This window comes from Pinus tabuliformis, chromosome J (assembly GCF_031772625.1).
Source record: "Pinus tabuliformis cultivar Carrire ecotype Pingquan chromosome J, CPIR1, whole genome shotgun sequence".
Classification (NCBI taxonomy): Eukaryota; Viridiplantae; Streptophyta; class Pinopsida; order Pinales; family Pinaceae; genus Pinus; species Pinus tabuliformis.
In genome coordinates this window covers 861,496,132-861,517,334 of record NC_142295.1, presented here as the reverse complement: position 1 = coordinate 861,517,334, position 21,203 = coordinate 861,496,132, and the positions used below count along the sequence as shown (strand labels likewise).

General features: G+C 37.0%; 1 protein-coding gene and 1 pseudogene across 7 annotated transcripts; one reads left to right on the top strand and one right to left on the bottom strand.

Moving 5' to 3' along the window:
* Positions 1–1,265: 1,265 nt before the first annotated feature.
* On the top strand, positions 1,266–5,882 carry LOC149229405 (uncharacterized). 7 transcript variants are annotated; one of them, XM_089378621.1, is made up of 4 exons: positions 1,266–1,544; positions 1,657–2,735; positions 2,861–2,976; positions 5,041–5,882. In XM_089378621.1, exons 2-4 carry the CDS (start codon positions 1,860–1,862, stop codon positions 5,207–5,209), a joined length of 1,161 nt encoding a protein of 386 aa, XP_089234747.1. In that variant the 5' UTR covers positions 1,266–1,544; positions 1,657–1,859; the 3' UTR covers positions 5,210–5,882. The 7 variants fall into 7 exon arrangements, 6 of the variants coding, with proteins under 6 accessions (XP_089234747.1, XP_089234749.1, XP_089234746.1 ...); XM_089378623.1 differs by adding an exon at positions 3,272–3,359 and having other exon boundaries at positions 1,266–2,735; positions 5,041–5,196; XR_016247931.1 differs by adding an exon at positions 3,223–3,355 and having other exon boundaries at positions 1,267–2,735; positions 5,041–5,196.
* A 537-nt stretch (positions 5,883–6,419) lies between these two features.
* On the bottom strand, positions 6,420–7,434 carry LOC149229404 (uncharacterized; annotated as a pseudogene).
* Between the last annotated feature and the right edge of the window lie 13,769 nt (positions 7,435–21,203).

Genomic DNA, 21,203 nt, shown 5'->3' with positions numbered 1-21,203 from the left:
AATCCTATAAGATCCCTTTCTCAATCCCACCAGTTGACTGTTACCATCTTCTTCAACATAAGGAGTCCAAAGGTTCTCTACCTCACCCCAAGTACGCACACAGTGATTCACTTCCTTCCAAGAAGTCCATAACCCATTGTAACAGTAAGTCAATGACTAGAGTTTTTCAATCAAGTCTTGCTTTGTTGTTGCTTCAATATTAGCCTCTTTCCAAGTTGTCAAGGGCTCTAGAGCCTACTATCTCAACCCATAGCCTCCAGGGGACCCAAGTTGTTATAGGGCTCCAGAGATTACATCCCAACCCATAACCTTCAAGGACCCAAGCTGTTATAGGGCTCCAGAGACTTTGTCTCAACCCATAGCGTCTAGGGTCCCAAGTTGTTACGGGACTTGATCAAGTGCTCAGTACTTAGCTCAATATTCAAAGTTCTCAGATTGGATCGAAAACTATATGGTTGCGTCCATCTCGTCAATACAATTGCAACGCAATTCGTTTCGCCGAAAACGGAGTCTGGATGAAGGAGAAAAGGCCTGTTGTTCGTTTTCCTAAATAACGAAAAAATTGTAGAATGAAACAGAGTGATACCATCGCAGTCCAATGAGCAAGGGGAATCTTCTTCAATTTTCACCCATTGGGGGCTGTAACAAGTGTCACCTTCGGATTTGCCAGTTTGTCTCAAGAAGTTGAAATTTCCTAATTAACCTTAACATGGAATTTGAATTTTTTATTTATCTAAATATTATATATAATTTTTATTTTATACTATAATATACGTTAAGGTGGAATTTGAATTTTTTTAATTATTTAAATATTATATAGTTATCAACTATATATTATATTATAATATTATATATATTTAATATTAATTAAATTGAAATATTCACCAAAGTCCGAATTTAAATACATCCGCATTAACCAAATTTTAGCATATATTAAGGTGGAATTTGAATTTTTTTAATTATTTAAATATTATATAGTTTTCAACTATATATTATATTATAATATTATATATATTTAATATTAATTAAATTGAAATATTCACCAAAGTCCGAATTTAAATACCTCCGCATTAACCTAATTTCGTCATATATTAAGGTTCAGTGGCATATATAAATATTGCAAAATAGTATATATTTAATATTAATTAAATTGAAATATTAACCAAAGTCTGAATTTAAATACCTCCGCATTAACCTAATTTCGTCATATATTAAGGTTCAGTGGCATATATAAATATTTAGGCCGATAGGCCTTCCTTTGGAACAGACTCTTTCGTCGTTCCTTTGTCTCCCGTGCTGGCCTTATGCTCCACCATAAATGATGTACCGCCAGGTGATTGTGCTTGATATCCGGGTTGTAGACTGATCAATTACCCTTGCATTTTTCACCCAGCAGCCGCCCTTTCTTTGCGAGAATGTAGGTAACCGTCTTCGCTGAAAGATAGCTTGCCTTGAAGTTCTTCGGCCGTGAAATGCTCTTCGTGGAAAGATCGGCTTCGGATCCCTTTTCTGTGGACGCGGCTTTACAAATTTTCCCGGGAAAGGTAGAATTTCGTTGAAATCTGGGTTCTCTGGCTTGTATCTTTAGAACTGGTGGAATCGGCGTTAATTTATGCTATGGAAATTGATTGTAATGGGAATTACTGGTGTTTGCAGCATTGAGTTCGTGGTTAATCCTTTTATCGGAGTTTCGAGGTTTCGTGTAAACGATCGGGTTTGAGTATCTTCGTTTGTTGTGTTCCGGGTACTGCTGAAAGCCTGTGGGGTTTCTTGCCGGGTAAGTTATTTTGGTCAGAGATCGTGCTATATATTTCCTTGAACCCGCTTTGGACAGTTCGAAGCTGAGGAAATTCACCAAGATGCACAATCGGAAAAATGAAATGGCCTGTTTAAAGAAAGAGGATGCAGAATCCAGGCAGTCGGAGGGTTCGTCCTCTGAGTCGCAAGGTTCAGAGGCAAGCCGAAGGGGAAATAGCGTGGAAATTACAAACGAACAGACAATTTTCAAGATCGGCCAGATTTCAGAAAGTTCTTGCAGCGGCCTGCCGCAAATTCATCCCCACGCTGTCAATGTTTCTGTTTCCTGCACCACAAGTGTTTTGGACGAACGGAATTGCTCTGTCGTGGATTGCATTCCTTCCAGGAGTGTTACACATTTGACGTCTCTCATTGATTTGTCTGGTTCGTCAGCTTGCAGTGCTAATTATGTGCGGGGAGGCCGCTTATTGGGTAAAGCCACGGCCGTTGCTCTGCAAGTCCCGGCTTCCCCGCTGCACGAACCATCGGCAGTTGGAGCCTCAGTGGTTCATGTCGCTACGACGTCTCGTTCCTTCTTTCCGCCTCTAGGAAATGCAGAATCAAGGTTACCAGATGGAGGATTCAGTAGCTGCACTGTTACTTCCTCTGTTGTAGAATGCAGAATGCCCGCGGAGCCCAGATTAGAACTTGGCAGCGGGCATGATGGTGGGAATGGTGGCGCCGAGGTGCAGCCTAGTAATGAAAGAGGGCATCATATTAGTATTGCACGAAGGCTCACTGAAGTGTTGCAGGGCACAGGAGATGGGGATTTGTTGCTTCAACAAACTGAAAGGGAAAATGGAATGTTGCAGTGGCTTCAAGCTTTAGATTTACAAGTAATGGGGGCATGCCGTGCAGATGAGAGGCTGAGGCCAATGTTACAACTTAATGTTTCCTGCTCCGGTGCTGATGATCGTCTTCTAGCTCAGCTTAGTCAGGCAAGAGCCATTTCCCCCCTATTCAGTTACGATTAGGTTCAGAAGAAGTCCTATTAGAATTTTATTAGTTCTAAAAAAATACTCAAATTGTATGTAGTTTAATGTACTTTAACATGATGTTGCAGCATTTCAAGGCACGAGAGCTTGGGATGCTTGCTCGTTGCCTGTGCGTTCCACTTGTTTCAATCCGTGTGGGAAAAGTAATTAAACAAGGCAGCCTATTGTGCCCAACTTCGACGAGGTATGTTTCTTTTGTTCAGTTCAGTTTTACTTCTATTCGAAAGTAGTAAATATTCGAGGATTATAGAAATGTGTTGGTACCTTTTTTTTTCTTAACCTTTTTTCCCTTTTATTTTACATGAAATTCTTTGGGAAAAGTCTTAGGCTGATCAGATTCTTGTATTAAATAATATATTTTTAGAAAGTGACAGAAGACCTTGAAAGAGGCAGATATGGTTTTTAATGTGTTGATTATGCCCACTAAAAGTACTCAAGTGCTCCACTGGAATTCTCTCGGTGGCAAATTGGTCTCCCAGCTGGTGTGACTGCAGATTAGCCGTTTCTGCTTCCTGCCTGGATTCGGCTGTTGTGTTTTTGACACAGACTATTTGAAGAACATTGTGCGTAAGAAAATGCCTTCTATATTCACATGATTCTGGTGTCATTTCTATTTTCTGAAATGGTGCAGTCTTCTTCTTCAGATCACCACTTTAGTAATATGTATACATTTTCATTAAACTGTTGCTAACCAGGATCCTTTTTTTCCATATCGAGGGATGTTTAGCCAAAAGTGAGCTATACCCACAAAAGTATCTATTCTGGTTGGCATTTCAAGAAATCTATAGCTTAGCAATGCTTGTAGGTGGAAGCTAAAAGTTGGATGTAATGTTTGATTAGTAGAACTTAAACTGCATAAATTAAATGTCCAGGTTCTTCTCATCAGGTAATTAGTAATGGTGTAACTATCTTGTAGTGTAGGAAAAAAGTGGCATTATAAAGAGTTTGTTAATGTAGAATTTCATCTAGCTATGGAAGGCTGGTGTATTTCCAGAGGAGTAAAATCTTAGAAGTTTCTGTAGGTTTACAGTGCAGCAAACCTGAGGGAAGACTTGCAAAGTAGAGACCAAACATGCAAGTATGTTAAGCCATATTGCATGCCAGTTTTCAAATAGGTAAAAATTATATTTCACCGTAAGATGGATAAAATTAATGTCCTGAGAAAGTAATTGATAATCTGGATAATATTAAACATTGAGGCTGTGACATCTCCTTGCTAATATTCCTTATCACAAATAAATTGTAATTAATAGAAGGGTTGAGAGAAAGGGACACAGATTCTAGTGCTTGAGGGAGATTGCTTGAGGAAGGGGTTGTTTTAAATAACAGTCCTGGTTGGCTTGAGTGGTTTTAAATGGGTAGACTCTGCAATAAATTCAACTGAAAAGAAGAGGATAGGCCCAAGTGTTCTTTAAACTTCAACTATAAGAAACAAAGGGACAAAAATATTGAACACAATATGGGCTGTGTTGTCCAAGGCGTTTGACCTGCATGGGCCTAGGAAAAGGGAAGATGGTTGATTTGTTGGGGAAGGAACGAAACAAGTTGAAGAGGGTAGAGAAGATAGGAGGGCATATGCTAAGCAGGGAAGAAAACACACTTGAACTCTCTTCGGCATGCACAGTGGAAAGAAACAATGGTGAGCATTGGAGAAATTCCTCCAAGGGTTGGAGGTATTAAGAGAGGATTCACTTTCACACATATGCAGAGTAAGAGAGTTACATAGGGTTTAAGTTGAAACGATTTTAAGTAGTTTCAATATCAACACATGAACTTAGAGTTTCACTGATTTCAATTCTCTTGCCTACTACATTAGTTCTTGAATGGTGTCTTCTTGCGTAAACATTAGATGCATGAGTGGTAAGCCTACAAGCATGAGTAAGATATATATTCATAATCCTTTCTGATACATTTTTTATTTTCGCTTTTTTATTTTCACAGCTTCAACTGATATCCTAGAGGATAACATCCCCAGAATGTTCTTCAGCCATCCTTCCGAGTCTATACTTAACTCAATAGCTTCAACATTACCAAAACATCCTGCACGGAGAAGCTGAAACCTTCATATATTGTTCTTGGCAAAAATTAATTTCACATAACAAAGTTTCACATATACTTGCTTGCTATTACATTTAGTTTCATATGATTTTATAAACGTTTGGAATCGTTAATTTATTTCGAATATTCAAACAAAATCGTCAAACATATTCATTGTCACTTACAATGTTTCCTTTTTGGACGACAACAGGCATGAATACATGCTACCTACGAAGGTTGTACGAGTGTTGCGAAGAAATTCAACAACAAAAACTTACGCTTCAAGATATGCAGACAAGGATCCTGCCACAACAATCAATGCCACTTTACCGTTTGCGCCCAGCCATCAAGTTGTTAAAAAAAATAAGGCAAATACTTAAGATGACAATTCACATTCATGAAAGGGACGCACACAGGCAAATGCGCCATTGATTGCAGGAACAGCTCGCACAATATGGCACCACAATAAACACTCATTGGTGTTGCCGATGCCATGGCCCATCATGCATATATGATTAGCTGCACATGCTCAAACACATCTCTACATAATAGAATGCTTTTATTGTACATATGTTTAGAAGCCAACAAATACTTTCATTGTATATATGTTTAGTTATATCTTTCCAAACACATCTCCATGTCTAGAGTGACTTGTCCCTGTCGACTTCAGGATCTTCAGATTATTACGGAAGTTGAGCATTTTAGCTCTGGACCAAACTCTTTTGTTTTGTTCTCGTTCTGTCAAGATCTATTTATGCAAATCATGGAATTACAGAGTTTTGTATGACTGTGAATGTAATCAGTAAATTGGTTGGGCATTCTCTTTTCCTTGTAGTATACATATATGAACTTTGGTATTTTATGGCTAAACATTTGGCTTGAAATAGTTCTGCAACCATCTCTTGCATGTTCGGCATGTAAATAATTCCATTTCTGAAATCACAAATGAATCTTGTCCGTGCAACAAATATGCATACAGTTTTTAGACAACAATGCCATTTCTTCCTCATCATGTTGACAATCCATTTTTCTCATAGATTTAATAGAGTCTTCTTATGTGTTCTATATGTTTTTAGGAAGATATTCTGCAGACATGAAATATCTGTATAATCAATTTCTAAATGAATTAATGAAATTTAATTCAGAAAACTGTTATATGATGTTTTCTCAGCTTCTCTAGCCCGAGTCTGTGAATGTCGAAGAGCATCCAATAAGTCTGACTTCCTGGTATAATCAGCTTCCAGATATTCTGTTTCTCCATCGGAGCTGGTTAACCTGCGATTGTATCTGCCAAACAATAATGACTAGCTTGACCCACCAAGAAAATAAGAATAAATTACCAATACCCAGATTTATTAGCAAGAAGCCTTTGTCAATGACATCTTCATGTTATGGTTATCACTATATCTTTAATGCAGGGTTCTCCATGTATTGCATGATTATAAACTCTCTAAGACTCAAAAGGAACTGAAAATTGTATGGCAACCCAGAATATTTAAAAAAGTGGACATTGAATGGATGTGCCAATATAGTTTGCCAATTTATCATGGACTGTTGTTCACGTTCTGTGAAAGAGATTTTTTGTAAATATACATATTAGCTTTTGCAAAGAACAAGAATTACAAAGACAAAAATGCCCCTGCTTATCAAGTATATTTTACGGATGATTTATGGGCAACTTCTGATTCGGTGGCTTCTGAAGTTGAGGGTGAATGGCCATAAAGTAACAAGGAGTTCAAGCCCTTCTCTTCTTGATATGGAGATTTGAACCTGCCAACAGAAGTTGAAAAAACTGCATCTTTGGATTTAGACATGTCCATCTCTTTAAATTTGTCACTGCTTTTAAAAGGTGCACTCCCGTGCCAGATCACAATTTTGCAAGCTCCCTTTGATCAGCTCTACACCACCTAATTCCACCCTTCTCATAAGATTTTGCATTTGTACAGTTCAGATAGTGGTTTATGGAACCTTCAAGCCCAGTACCATCCATCAACTTATCCATTGTCCATGCCTGATCTTGACAACCATCAACAGCTGAAGCTGTATGATCTTTACTTCCATTCACTTTCTTGACTTTGTTAAAGGCAGAGTTTTCCTCATTTACTTCCCGTGGGCAGCATGTATCATTTTTGCTTTGTCCACATGTTTGTCCATTGGAACAATTACTCAAATCTGAGTCTGTACATGCAGGTAATTGAGCTTCAGTGATGCTCAATTTCCTATTGTACAAAGAGTCACAACCAAAATTGATCTTCCCTTGAAAGTCAGGCTGAAATTGTAACCACCATTTCTCATCCAGTGACAGGCTTGGATTCATCTTGATCCAACTAGCTCTGTAATCAAATATTGCACCAACGGGAAATTATATTTGAAAGCAAATGGGTTCTGAACCACCAACTATAATCTATCTGCAATAGTGCAAAGCATATCAAAGAAAAGAATTCCATTGAAGGTCACTCTCCCTCTCTCTCTCTCTATATATAGTTCAATGGGTTGGTGCCAGTATTGCCAGGACATTATTAGTACTCCAACAGACTGTTGAAGTCCCAAGTTTGATTCCCACAAAGTCAGGCATGCTTAGAATGGGGAAAAGTGTCTGGGAGTATCCTAGCGATTTATTTCCGATGATGTGTGTACGTGTGCAAATAATAGAAATAAAACAAAGAATTACAACACATAAAATGTGCAAGAATACACCATAGATCATACATAGTGCATTAAGATCCAACTATTGATAGTTTGAAAATAATTGACAAATGACAACATATGGGGACATTAACCATTGGCCACATCAGTTGGACACACAGGGCATGTACCCTACTCATGATATGTGCCCCAGGATTGACTATTACTCAGGGCTCAAGTGTTTAAGTGCTTAACATATATTCATGGATTGACTATTACTCAGGGCTCAAGTGTTTAAGTGCTTAACATATATTCATGGACTGAAAAGTAAAATATATTTCTCATTTTATCATCTGAGATATCGATCACCTTAGGAATCCAGATTAGGCAATTGTGTTTTTCATTGACAAAGGATGAGACAAAACCTTTAATCATAGATGACGCATGCATTTGTTTCTCACATGAAAAAAAACAAAATGTCATATTGCCCATCAAAGACAAAGAAGGTAGCATACCTTCTTCACAAAATGATATTAAGGGGAAGCGATCCACTATTTTAGTAGTTTATGTAAGGCCAGAGAAGGACTTTGTTTTTATTGCCAGAAAGAGTTTATAGATTTATTTTTTTCCATGGTAAATGCAGAGGAGAATGCACACTTGGAGAGGACAATAACTGAATAGGAGGTGTTGGGCACTCTGAAATCGATGACAAAGGAGAAGAGTCCATGACCAAGTGGTTGCTTGACGGAGCTCTTCTTACATTTTCAAGACATTATGTTAAGGGAGCTCATAGAATTGGTAGAGGAATCTAGGTCAAAATGCAAAATATCAGGGGTGACCAATGTTATGTTCGTAGCACTCATCCCAAATACTGAGAAGCCCTCTACCTTTTTTGACTTTCGACTCATATCATTATGTAACACAACCTACAAAATGATTTCTAAAATCATTGCCAGCAGGCTCAAAGCAACTCTATCAAGGCATGTGACTCTATAACAATTTGGCTTTTTTGGACAACTTACGGATACATGATGTGGCTACAATCACTCGAGTGTATCCACATTTCATATCTTTTCAATTGGAGGCAAGCATCATGAAGATGCTACAGGGCTCAAACATGGATGCAGAACAGAAACAAGAACATATAATAGGAGGAATGCGGTTCCTTAGTATATACCTTTGTGGAAATGTGCATGTCCCAGTACCTGTCATCACAAAATCCATCAAGGAAGATTTGCATGAGTGCAATGCATTCTCCAGTCTCACACAATTTCAAGCCTCAATTTGTATATCATGTTAACCCATGAAGGGAAGATTTTCGAAAATGTATAATGTCAAGCATATTAATCACAGTCAAATATCTTGAATCTACCAGAACCAAAACGTCTTTTATATTCATATAAACTGGAACAGTAAAATTTGCAGAAGACAGAGTGGCTATAAAGGAAACTTAGTATGCATACCCTTAGCTTCTCATAACAAAATCAATAAAGAAAAAAATAATATGCAATATATCCAGGCATAAATGAAAGGTTGCATGCAGTTTTAAGACAGACAACAGGCAGGAAATGGGTCTATAATCATGTCACTTACTTATCATGGTGGAACCTACAATGGGAAAATGTATATCAGCGGAGGATGTAATTCCTGTCTTTAGTGAAATCTTTTGACTTTACTATGCTGTAGTCTAAATCCAGCAAGAATCGTTTTGGTTTTGATGGAATTGCACATATCAGATGTTAATTTTTACAAAAGTGGTTTTGAGTGGGAATATTAAAACGAACAATTTTACTGATTCAAACTTGCAGTTTTGACAAAGATTCACTCGCTCGATTTGGCTGATGGAAAACTGGAAAAGGATAAAAACGTAGTGTTTAGCCTTCTTTCATTGATATTCCCCTCAAATCCACTTTTGTACAGAACAACAATACAGAATGACAAATGTTACCTTTGTTTTGTTTATGTAAGCATTGGAAGATTCTCAATTTAGGTGAAAACTTAAAAGTCAGAGCCAATAATGGTATATGGAATAGTTACCTTTGTACAGGATGATATTTTTTTTTAATTCAGGAGACTAATTGTATGTCATGATGTTGATCTAAGTTATCTCTATATGAATATCTGTCATATCTATTTTCCCTGATGAGAGTTCACAGGAAATGTTGGAAAAGTTTCAAAATTCTACAGATTATACTAAAAAAGATATACGATATTTGTTAGTACTGTTTCAAGAAATGTTTGCAGTGGTAATATGATTCCCACAACATGTCAGTCATGCAACTACCTTGATGTTCTATTGAATGTGAAAGAACGAGCATTTTCAAAAAGGACTTGATCATCATCGTTTCTGGTTTTCGAGCTTCATTATGTCACGGGCATTCATCAGTGCCTTATTACATGAGATATACGTACAAACCCAAACATATCTAATATGCAAATACCCATTCTTTAAACTGAAAACAATGTGTTTCAATACAAGAAATGAGGAAATAGGAGGACCAACTCTGCATATACAGGTCATCATGAAGGTCAGATTTTGTTGCTTGATAACAATATTTTATGCTACTTTTCAATGGATTTGTTCTATTTGGGATGATGAGAGTGCATTGATGCTCCCGTGAACTAGCCAATTGCTCTTTGTTCCATGGAAAACAAGGTTCAGGTGCCAAAGAAACAGAGCAGAGGAAGCAATGGTTAAATGACAATCCATATCTGACAAAGTTAAATTCTGGAACATGCAAAGGAAGCAATTTTTAGGCATGGAGGAGGAGAGGTAATTCTGTTATTTGTATCTTGCCTCGACTATTTAATGAAGCTACTAGGGTTCTTGCAATGTCAAGAAGGATGAGATGCTTTTTTCCCGGATTGGCTTTTTGTCCATTATTTCGCATCTTATGAAAAGCATCTTACAATTCCTTAATGTTTTAGTTATAATGTGAACCACCAATGTAAGTGATTTGTTTTAATTAATGTTTTAGTTATAATGTGAACCACCAATGTAAGTGATTTGTTTTAGTTTTAATTAATGTTTTAGTTATAATGTGAACCACCAATGTAAGTGATTTGTTTTAATATTTCTGTACTATTAGAATTTCTAATGGGTTTAAAGACGAGTGTAAATTGATGGAAAATTTCTACGAAGATTTGCTAAATTCACCCTTAGATTTCTCCCAACATGATGTTTTGTAATATTTTGGTACTATTAAAATTTCTAATGGGTTTAAAAACGAGTGTAAATTGATGGAAAATTTCTACGAAGATTTGCTAAATTCACCCTTAGATTTCTCCCAACATGATGTAGAGAAGGCTAAACTAATTAAAATTTTTCTCTGATTTCTCCCAACATGATGTAAAGAAAGCTAAACTAATTAAATTTTTTCTCTCTTACTCTATCTATCTATATAGATATATGGCACTTACTCAATGTGCTAGTGCATATCAAACAGGAATTTAAACATTTGCGTGAATCTAATTATTAACAACATTTATATGAATTGCGAATCCTTCTCCAAAAGCGTTGGGGAATGGAAACTTTAATCTTAGTCTTACACAAAGTAAGATGTCGCACAACTTCCTCGAATAATAATACATCAACTATGCTCCAAAAATAGCACCTAGGATTTCCACCTCACATGTTATGATTAATCCACCACCCTTTTAGAACATTCACCCAGGATTTGCAGAGCATAATATGAATCCACCAACGCCCAAGTTTTGCAGAGTGTAAGTGAAATCGACCATAACATATTTAGTTCAGCAAATTTTCCCATCCGCTTAGAACAAATAGCTAGAAATCCCAAGGATGTGATTTTGAAGAAACAAACGTCCAAAATAAGAAAAGCAACCATCGTTTTTGTGTTGTAGTGCAAATTTCCACGCTTTTGTCCAAAAGTCAAAACTTCGAAAAAAACAAATTTTTCCCGAATAAATTTGGAGTTGTCTTTAGTGCGATTTTTTGAGATTCCGGTGACGGAATCCGGCGGAAAAATTGAGGTTAAATCTTGATTTGTATTATTTAAAATGGTTTTTTAACTGCATATTTGGATTCAACACCCTGAAAAACCCTGGGAGGCTTTGATTGTGCAGAAATTAGCTATCAAACTTGCGATTTCAATAAATTGCTGCCAGATTTTGACGGGAAAAACCCACCAAAAAAACTTTCAAAAAATCTCTTTAAAGACAACTCCAATAAATTCAAATTCCAACAATGTTATTTATTAATTGCATTATTATAATAATTATGTTTCAAAAAACAATACTTTTACAATTTTATTATATTTCAAAAAACAATACTCTTACAATTTTATTTATAAAAACTAATTGCATTTAATAATTCTATTACATATCTTTAATTATATGAGAAATAATTTCAGCGTTAATTTTTTCTCATCATTATTTTTCTATTTTAAATTGGACTCTTTTAAAATAATTAACTCAGATAAAATAATAATTATTTTTAATTTATTAATTACTATGTGTATATATATAAAATATTTTCTAAATATATTTAAATTATTTATTTCATATATATATTTTTGGTTTTCTAAATTAATAAGTAGAAGTGATCCACTGCTAAGGGAAGATTTGGCGTTCTTACATGATGAGTGAAGGAGATCGACTATTTGGGGCTTTTGATGCTGAGCATTCACTTTGAAAGTCCACTTACCCATTTTGGAGGATACATAGAGATTGTACTTACTGGTTTTTATGGAGGAAAGGAGCACTTGGGAGGCCTTTAGAGGCTGGATGTGGCATCTTGAAGGGCCTTCTTTGCATCATTTGTGGAGGGAGAAACTGACATACTAAGAATTGCACACCTAAGGATAGTTAGGAGGTGAGGGAACCACGTCCCCTCCAAGTGCCAGTTTTGAAAAAGCTCCATGAGCTCCTATTTCTAAATTGGTCCCTTTTGAATGTATGCAAATTCAAATTTACAGAGAGTCTGTTCTGAAAAATCCACTTGCAGTGTTTGACAGTTTTGTTTCTTCATAGAAAATTCATAAGAGTGCAAACTTTGAGTCCGGATTAAGAAGCTTTCATGTGCCTTGAAATTGAAACATAAGTGTGAAAGCAATTTGAAATATTCACCAGAGTCCGAATTTAAATACATCCGCATTAACCAAATTTTAGCATATATTAAGGTTCAATGGCATATATAAATATTGCAAAATAGTGAAATAAGTAAGAGAGAGAAGGTTTGAACACATGACCTCCCCCTCTTAAATCTTATGCTTTATCACTAAGCCAAAAACAAATTTTTGAAAAGGGAATGCACGTTTTTATATTTAATTCTAAATTTATTGTTGACAGTATGGAATGAGGGCCAACCCCCTCCCCATGCGACCACGCACCAAAATCGGGGGCTAGGGCCAACGCTAAGCGCGCCCCTAATCCTGCTTAAACCGTTAATTAATCGTGATTAACACTTAATTAACCTTTAATTAAGTTGGCGGTGGATCTGGCGAAGCCACCAAATCTAGAATTGCCACCAAATTTGGCGGACTTAATTGGAGTCTCTCCAGATTTAGCAAAGGTTTCTTAGGAAAAATTGAAAGAAGCATAACTTACTCAATTTTCGATCAAATTGAGATCAGAAAGAAGTGTTTTTAGCTAATGTGGACCTACTGAACACATTGGTGCAGGTATCAAGAGCCACAGAGCTGTGTAAATATCATTTTTTCCACATTGAGCTAATATAGAGGCCCAAGCCATGGAAGCTGGACCAAGGAGATGTAGCCCAAGAGGGGTGAATTCCATCATTAAAACACTATTTTAATGTGTCTCTTTGATGGTTTGATGCACTGCAGATGTTTTTTGTTCATTATTCATTTTTGAAGCTATTTTGCTCATGAATTTCTTGTTTGAATTAAGGAAATTTACCTATTTGTAAGCACCAACAACTAAGGAAACCTCAGCTCAAAAAGCAAGAAGCAAGAACATGTTTATAAAACTCTAATTGTTATTAACACATCAAAACTAATCATACAAATACAGATCAAGTTGGTATCAGAGCAGAAGGTTGAATTGCTTGATTGCTTGAGTTTGTGCAATTAGGATTTTAATGGTTGCAAAATTGTGATGCTTACAAGGTTAAAGTTGCAGAAAGGAGAAGGGAAGCTATTGGTTGCAACTCCTGAGGTAATGCCCAAAAGAAGGAGAGCCACAAGGCCACAATATCCACCACCCAAAGTTCCAATTCCAGCTGCACTTGAAACTCCTCAAGTTTTGCCTTCAATTGAGATTGAAGAGGTACAATCAGTACAAATTTTTGAGCCTGAATCCATAGCCATTATGTCTGGAGAAAGAGAGCCTGAAGGTCCCTCTTCAGAAGAGGAAGAATTCAAGAAATCTTTCTATACTTTGACTAAAATGGTTAAAGTCCTTTATGAAGAGAGGAACACCAAAATGGTTGGAGAGAGTTCTAAACTTCCACATGAAGAAGGAAGCTCAGAGGACAAAAAAGATGAGAAGAAGGATTCCAAAGGGAATGGTGGAAAGCCACCTCCATCTCCACCATCCTCATCATCTTCACCATCTCACACAGCATCATCTTCCAGTACCACCACTGCAACTGTGCATACTCATTCCAAAACCCCAAAAGGAAAAACTCCATTACTGAAATTGGACATAAAATTCGACCTTCCCATGTACAATGGAGAGGTGAATGCAGAAAAGTTGGACAATTGGATTTGATAGTTGGAGGTATACTGCAAAATTCAGAACCTTCAAGAAGACAACATAAAGATCCAGTTGGCTTCACTGAGGCTAGAAGGAGCTGCACTAGTTTGGTGGGAAGCAAAGACTCAAGAGGAAATGAGAATCTATGGTAAGATATCCATCACTTGGGTTGAATTTGTTTCTGCAATTAAACGACAGTTTTATCCTTTAGCCTATATGCAAAAGGCCATTATGAGCTGGCAGAATTTTAGGCAGCTTAAAGGCCGAACAGTCCAAGATTATACACAGGAGTTTAGGAAAAGGGCTTTGTTATTAGGAGTGAATTTTAATTCTCAAGATACATTGTTGAAATATATTGGGGGTTTACATTCTTATCTTAAACACACTATTCTTATGTTCAATCCAACTAATTTGGATGAAGTATGTGTGCAAGCCACGCATATTGAATCTAGAGGAAAGAACACTTATGAAGAGAGTAGTGATAAAAATCCACCTAAGGGTAAGGAGAAAGAGAAAGGAGGAAAATGGAAGGGAAAGAAGAATTAAAGTGTGAAGAAAGAAGGGGAGAAAATCACATGCAAACATTGTTCCAAAGAGGGGCATGATGAAACCCACTACTGGAAATTGTATCTAAAAATGAGACCAAATAAGTTCAACAATAAAGGGAAATAGAAAACCACTGCTATCACTCAAGAAGATTTAGGTTCTGAATCAGGTGATGAAAACAAAATCATTGTCATGGGAATCAAAGGAAAACAAGATATTGCAAGCACTAGTTCACAAAATTGTAACACTACTACTACTCCAGATGAAAAGAGACGAATTGAGTTATTTCATGTTAGGGTCATATCTAAACACACTAAGATTGACACACTCTTCGATAGTGGGTCACAAGCGAATCTAATCTCTGAATACTTAGTCAACAGATTGAATCTTGAAACTGTACCTCATCATAAAACATACCTTTTGGGATGGATAACAAGAGACACAAATTTACAAGTTACAAGAAAATGTTTGTTGAAGTTTGCAATCACTGCAAAATTTGTTGACGATATTGAGTTAGATGTGGTACCGCTTGATATTTCAGGTGTGGAGTTGGGTAGTCCATATTTGTATGACCGGAAAGCAGTCTTTTATTGCCATGAAAATAAGTATCACTTGTTCAACGATGGTGTGGAATACATAGTGAGAGACCATTGCAAGCTGAACATTTCTTTGGTTAATGCAAGGGAGGCAAAAAATACTATGAATTTAAGTAAAAGTTTAGTACTTGTCATGTTCAAGCCAAATGATGATATTGTTTATGAAAATATTGTTGCATGTAATGCAAGTTTCAATTTTGATTTGGTTGGTTCAGTTCATCAGAGTGATGGAGTATTTCAGGTTGTGAAAGAATCGTCCTTCAAGGAGAAAGAAACTTCACATGAAATATCTTTGCAGCAAGAAGTTTCTCTTTGTGATGTTAACATGCAAGGGTTGACAAAATTTCAAAGTGTAGAGACACCAATGCAATGCAAAAGTTTGTTGAATAATGGGCTCATTCAATCATCCCTTATGCCATGTTGTGCACCGAAGGTTATGGTGCCAAAGAGGAATGGTAAGTATTTCAAGAAAGAGGACAAAATGAGTAGTTTTTGCCAAAGAAAAGTTGTAAAAAGAGGTCAGTGTAAGAATATACATAACACCAAACAATAATGGTTTGTATGGCTTTTAATGTTGTATGTTCTTTGTAGCACTTCTACTACATACATGTATTTGAATTATGGCAAAAAAGAATCCTTTCTTGAAAAAAATTTCCACTTGGGTGAAATAAACATGTTGAGAAAGTTTTCTTATGCACATGTCATCTATGAAGGGAAATTGTTTGATGTTTTGAAGATATCAAAGTACAATTTGGGTTTCACTTATTTGATGCATTTGGGCCATGATATTGGAGGAGGTAAGTTGAAGGCAAGCCTCTCCAAGTTGGATGCCATTGTTGATTGGTCAATGCCCAAGATCATCATTTTGATAAGAGGTTTGTTGGGAGTAGCCCAATGTTGGAGGAGAGTTGTTGTTGACATTTCTTCTTTTGAAGCTCCTTGGCATGCATTGTCATGTGTGTGCAAAGTCTTCCAGTGGGGAGGCAAACAACAAGAGGCATGTGTTGCTTCAAACCAAAAGATTAGTTCAATTCTTTTTTATGCTCTTTCAAACTTGAAAGGTTCATTTGAGTTTCAGGTTTATACAAGCAACTTCACCATGATTTCCATGGTATAAAGATTAAGTTGCAGCGATTCATGCACTTTCATTGGATGGATACTTGTCAAAAATTTCACTTGGTTCAAAGGTACAAAAGAGGTATAAGCAACAAGTTCATTGTTATGCCTTTTAGGCCTATTGGTTATGTAACTGTTGTATTCAAGCATCATTATGTTTTACATGAAAGTTATGTTCATAAAATTTCATACTTTCAAGATGTATAATTGGGCTTGAGTAATGTAAACCTGGTAGTGAAATTTGTCATCCATTTGCATTATATTTTGTTATGTCATCTTAGTAAGAAATATGTTGCTTTTGATGGAGACATGGACAAAACCATGAGTTTCTATGAACGACAGAAAATGGTGCAACAAACAGTGCAAGATCATTGAAAGGGGCAAAGACAAGTACAGGTATAGAATGGGGTCATCAAGGCAAGTGAATGTTGATTTCCTTAGGGAGGAGCTAAAGGAAATAAATTCGTCAAAATCTAATTGGATCGAGCTTAGAAAAGTGATGGGGCTATACCCTCATATACTTGTCAAATAATAGTATTTTTTGGGGTCCAAAAAGGCTTCTAGTGGGGAGGAATGATCAGGTGCTCAATATTTAGCTCAAAACTCAAAGTTCTCATATTGGCTCGAAAACTATATGTTTGTGTCTGTCTTGTCAAAACGATCGCAAAACAATTCGTTTCGTCGAAAATAGAGTCCGGATGAAGGAGAAAAGGCCTATTGTTCATTTTTGTAAACAACGAAAAATATTCCAGAATGGGACAAATGATGACATAGCAATCCAGTGAGAAAGGGGAACCTTCTTCAGTTTTCGCCCAATAGGACTATGACAAGTGTCACCTTCGGATTCGCCAATTTGTTCAAGGAAGGTGAAATTGCCTAATTAAATTTGATTTTTTTTACTTATTTAAATATTATATATAATTTTTATTTTATAGTTTTCAACTATATACTATATTATAATATTATATATATTTAATATTAATTAAATTGAAATCCACATAACCATTCAAATTCACATTCACCAAAGTCCGAATTTAAATACATTCGCATTAACCAAATTTTGGCGTATATTAAGGTTTAGTGGCATATATAAATATTGCAAAATAACAAAATGGGGGAGGGGAAGTTTGAGCACATGACCTCCCCCTCTTAAATCTTGTGTTTTACAGTCAGGTCACAAGCATACATTTGAAAGGAGGTTGCACGTTTTTGTATTTAATACGGAATTGTTTTGCTGACAGCGGGGAATGAGGGCCAGCCCCCACCCCATGTGACCAGACACTAGAACCGGGGGCTAGGGCCAGCGCTAAATGTGCCCCTAATCCCACTTAAACCGTTAATTAATCATGATTAGCACTTAATTAATCCGTAATTAAGTTGGCGGCAGATTTGGCAGAGCCACCAAATCTGGAACTGCCACCAAATTTGGCGGACTTAACTGGAGTCTCTCCAGATTTAGCGGAGGTTTCCTAGGAAAAAAATGAAAAAGGCATAGCTTACTCAATTTTTGACCAAATTGAGATCAGAAATAAGTGTTTTTAGCTAATTTGGCCCTTCTGAACACATTGGTGCATGTATGAAGAGCCATAGAGCTTTGTAAACAACATTTTTTCCACATTGAGCTAATACAGAGGCCCAAGCCATGGAAGCTGGACCAAGGAGATGTAGCCCAGGAGGGGTGAACTCCTTCATCAAAACACTATGTTAATGTGTCTCTTTGATGGTTTGATGTACTGTAGATGTTTTTTGTTCATTATTCATTTTTGAAACTATTTTTCTCATGAATGTCTTGTTTAACTTAAGGAAATTTACATATTTGTAAGCTAACAACTAAGGAAACCTCAGCTCAAAAAGAAAGAAACAAGCACATGTTTATAAATCTCTAATTGTTATTAGCACAACAAAACTAATCATACAAATACAGATCATGACTCCAAGGATCCCATCCCAACCCACAGCCTCTAGGAAACCCACATTGTTACAGGGCTCCAAATATTAGCAACTCAACCCATAATCTCCAGGGAACCTAAGGACCAATCCCTCTTCTTTTTTCTTGTAGGTTTATTGATAGAACCGGAGTTCTTTGTTTCCCTTATGCTTGAACTGTGTCTCTCCCTTACCTCCTGCCTCCTCTCAAATACCAAGCCTTACCTTCTTTTCTCAACTCGCATTTATTGCTTCATCCTTGCTACCCTGTAATGCACAGTCTCTCTGTTGGATCTCTTGTCCTCTTTTCTTGTTACTATTTTTCAAGTAACACTAGCTTTTCTAACTTCTCTTATAACCCATTAAATTTTAAGAACTAGTTCATTAAATTCATGCGCTAACCAATTCTTAATGCTTTTCCCAAATATTTCAGATTTCTTATCTACACAAGAAAACCTCAATCATCCCAAGCAAGCAATCTTCCTCTCCAACTCTGGAATATGTGTCCCTTTGACTCAATCCCCTTTTCAAATTTCACATATTGTAAAAATATTTACAATGAATTTTATGAGATAACCATGGGTGGGGATGTCACAAACCCCTCCCCCTTGAGGGAACAACGTCCTCGATGTTCTTTTTGCCCATATGCAACGACAAAAATAAAACACAACACATATTGTTTTATGGAGCTTTATATACACAACTCTATACAATGTTTATAATCATATACACATTTGCTTTAACGAGAAAACAAGAAGGGGTAATTAGCTCTCATGGCATTAACCATTTCCCACGTGGCCTCCTCTCGCCCAAAGTACTTCCACTGCACCTTGACTTGCTCTATGGCTCGATTATGGAGCACGAGACTCTTGTGGTCTAGAATGCACATTGGATCTGGCTAGAACTCTCCCTTTGATTCCACCTATAGCATAGACCAATAATCACATGATTAGAATCATGTATATATCTTTTAAGGAAAGAGACATGGAAAACATCATGAACTCTAACTAATGGAGGTAAATCCAACCAATATTCCACTGGTTCAATCCTCTCAAGGATTTCAAAAGGCCCACAATAATGTGGTTCCAACTTTGCATATGTCTCAATCCTTAGGGAAATTTTCTTGGGTTTAATTCTCAAATAGATGTGTTCCCCAACTTGGAACCCTTTGTGCACCCTATGTTGATATGCATAGCTCTTCTGCCTATCCCATGCCACGTTCAAATTTTGTTTTATGATTTGAATTGCTGCTCCATATCCTTGAGCATATCAAGTCCTACATGGACCATGTTCACTATATCACTCCAGATAGTAGGAGTGTTGCAACTCCTACCATACAATGTCTCAAATGGGCTCATCCTTATGGATTCTTGGTATCCATTGTTGTATCCAAATTCCACAAGTGGAAGATATTATTCCCACTTCTTGGGTTGATGCATCGTATACATCCTTACACATGTCCTCCATGGTTTTGTCAATCCTCTCCATTTTCCCATCTTTTTGTGGATGATAGGTTGTACTAAAGGCCAATTATGCTCCCAATCCTCCAAACAGCTCATTCCAAAATCTGGAAGTGAACCTAGCATCTTTGTCTGACACAATCTTCTTAGGGATTCCATGTAGCCTCACAATCTCCTTTATGAATATTTATGTTATGTCACTAGCGAAGTTAATGGACTTGACTGTTATAAAATGAGCTACCTTGCTCAACTTATCCACCACCACCATTATTGCATCTTGCAACTTGGTGGTTCTATGCATCTTGCCATGAAATTAGCCACTTCCTTTTTCAAATTCAACTAGTAATTGTAACACCCTCCTCCCACAGCTACCCAAGCAACCGACCAACCAGGGTAAACATGCGACGAGAGGCCACTATGATATGATTCGACCTCCTATGTCACGTTAAGAAAGTGGAACCAACAGAAACACACCATACAAATATTAATCACCAGCTACAAGACCCTCAGGAACCAATCCAATACTTTAGAAAACTTACCTTGGGGTCCCACTGAATTTTTGGACAACTTAAGCCTCAGTCACTCCCATGTTATAGGCATGAGTGCGACCAGAAACCCAAAGTCGCTCTCACAGGCTTGCCTGCCAACGCCCAAAGACTAAAACTATCAGTGCTATGCCAACGACTTCGGGATTTGGGCCACTTTTTCAGGCCCAAAGCCTAGGTCACTGCCCATAATTGAACCATCTCTTCAGATTAGTAAAATAACATGGAAATGACTATACTAAAGCAAATGCTTGTTCAAGACCTTAACTGGACCCCTACTAGCCATGACAAGTATTTTGTCAAACATATTGCAAATGTGTAATCTACGGGTGTAATTAATAGTTCTGAGCATAGAGATCTCATACTTAGCTGAGAATCACTAAGAGCCATTGATGCCTCAACACATAAACTGTCATTCCATCCATTAGGTCATAGATACATTGATCTTTCAATTACAAGTAAAAACATGGTGAGAGCAACACATGGCTGCTGTCATAAAACACATACATAACTAGAATAATAGCAACAAAAAATACTCATGAAAGTACAACCATACAGACCACATATAATCCATCAAAATGCTCATAGAAATACAAGGAGAAATAACCTTTCATTAATGATGCAAAATCCAATCCCGAGATGGGACTTCCACATTCCACCCGACCATAGAATGTCTGAGCCAAATCTCTCTTCAGTCATTCACTCCCATGCCATATTCCAAGCACGAATGTGGGATCTCATGGAACACATCAATCAAAACTATCCAGGGCTTCCAAAGGCCATCCACCTCAACCCATCAAACAATGGTTCCACCTCATGGTCAGACATCACAAAACCATCATCAGATCGGTCTCTATCCTAGCCATATATGGCTCCAGAGCT

Excerpts from the sequence above, each read along its gene's own strand:
- LOC149229405 (XM_089378621.1), top strand. The coding sequence starts at position 1,860 with ATGCACAATCGGAAAAATGAAATGGCCTGTTTAAAGAAAGAGGATGCA. Across the intron at positions 2,736-2,860 it reads TTCTAGCTCAGCTTAGTCAG|CATTTCAAGGCACGAGAGCT; the intron begins GCAAGAGCCATT and ends ATGATGTTGCAG. Across the intron at positions 2,977-5,040 it reads TTGTGCCCAACTTCGACGAG|GCATGAATACATGCTACCTA; the intron begins GTATGTTTCTTT and ends GGACGACAACAG.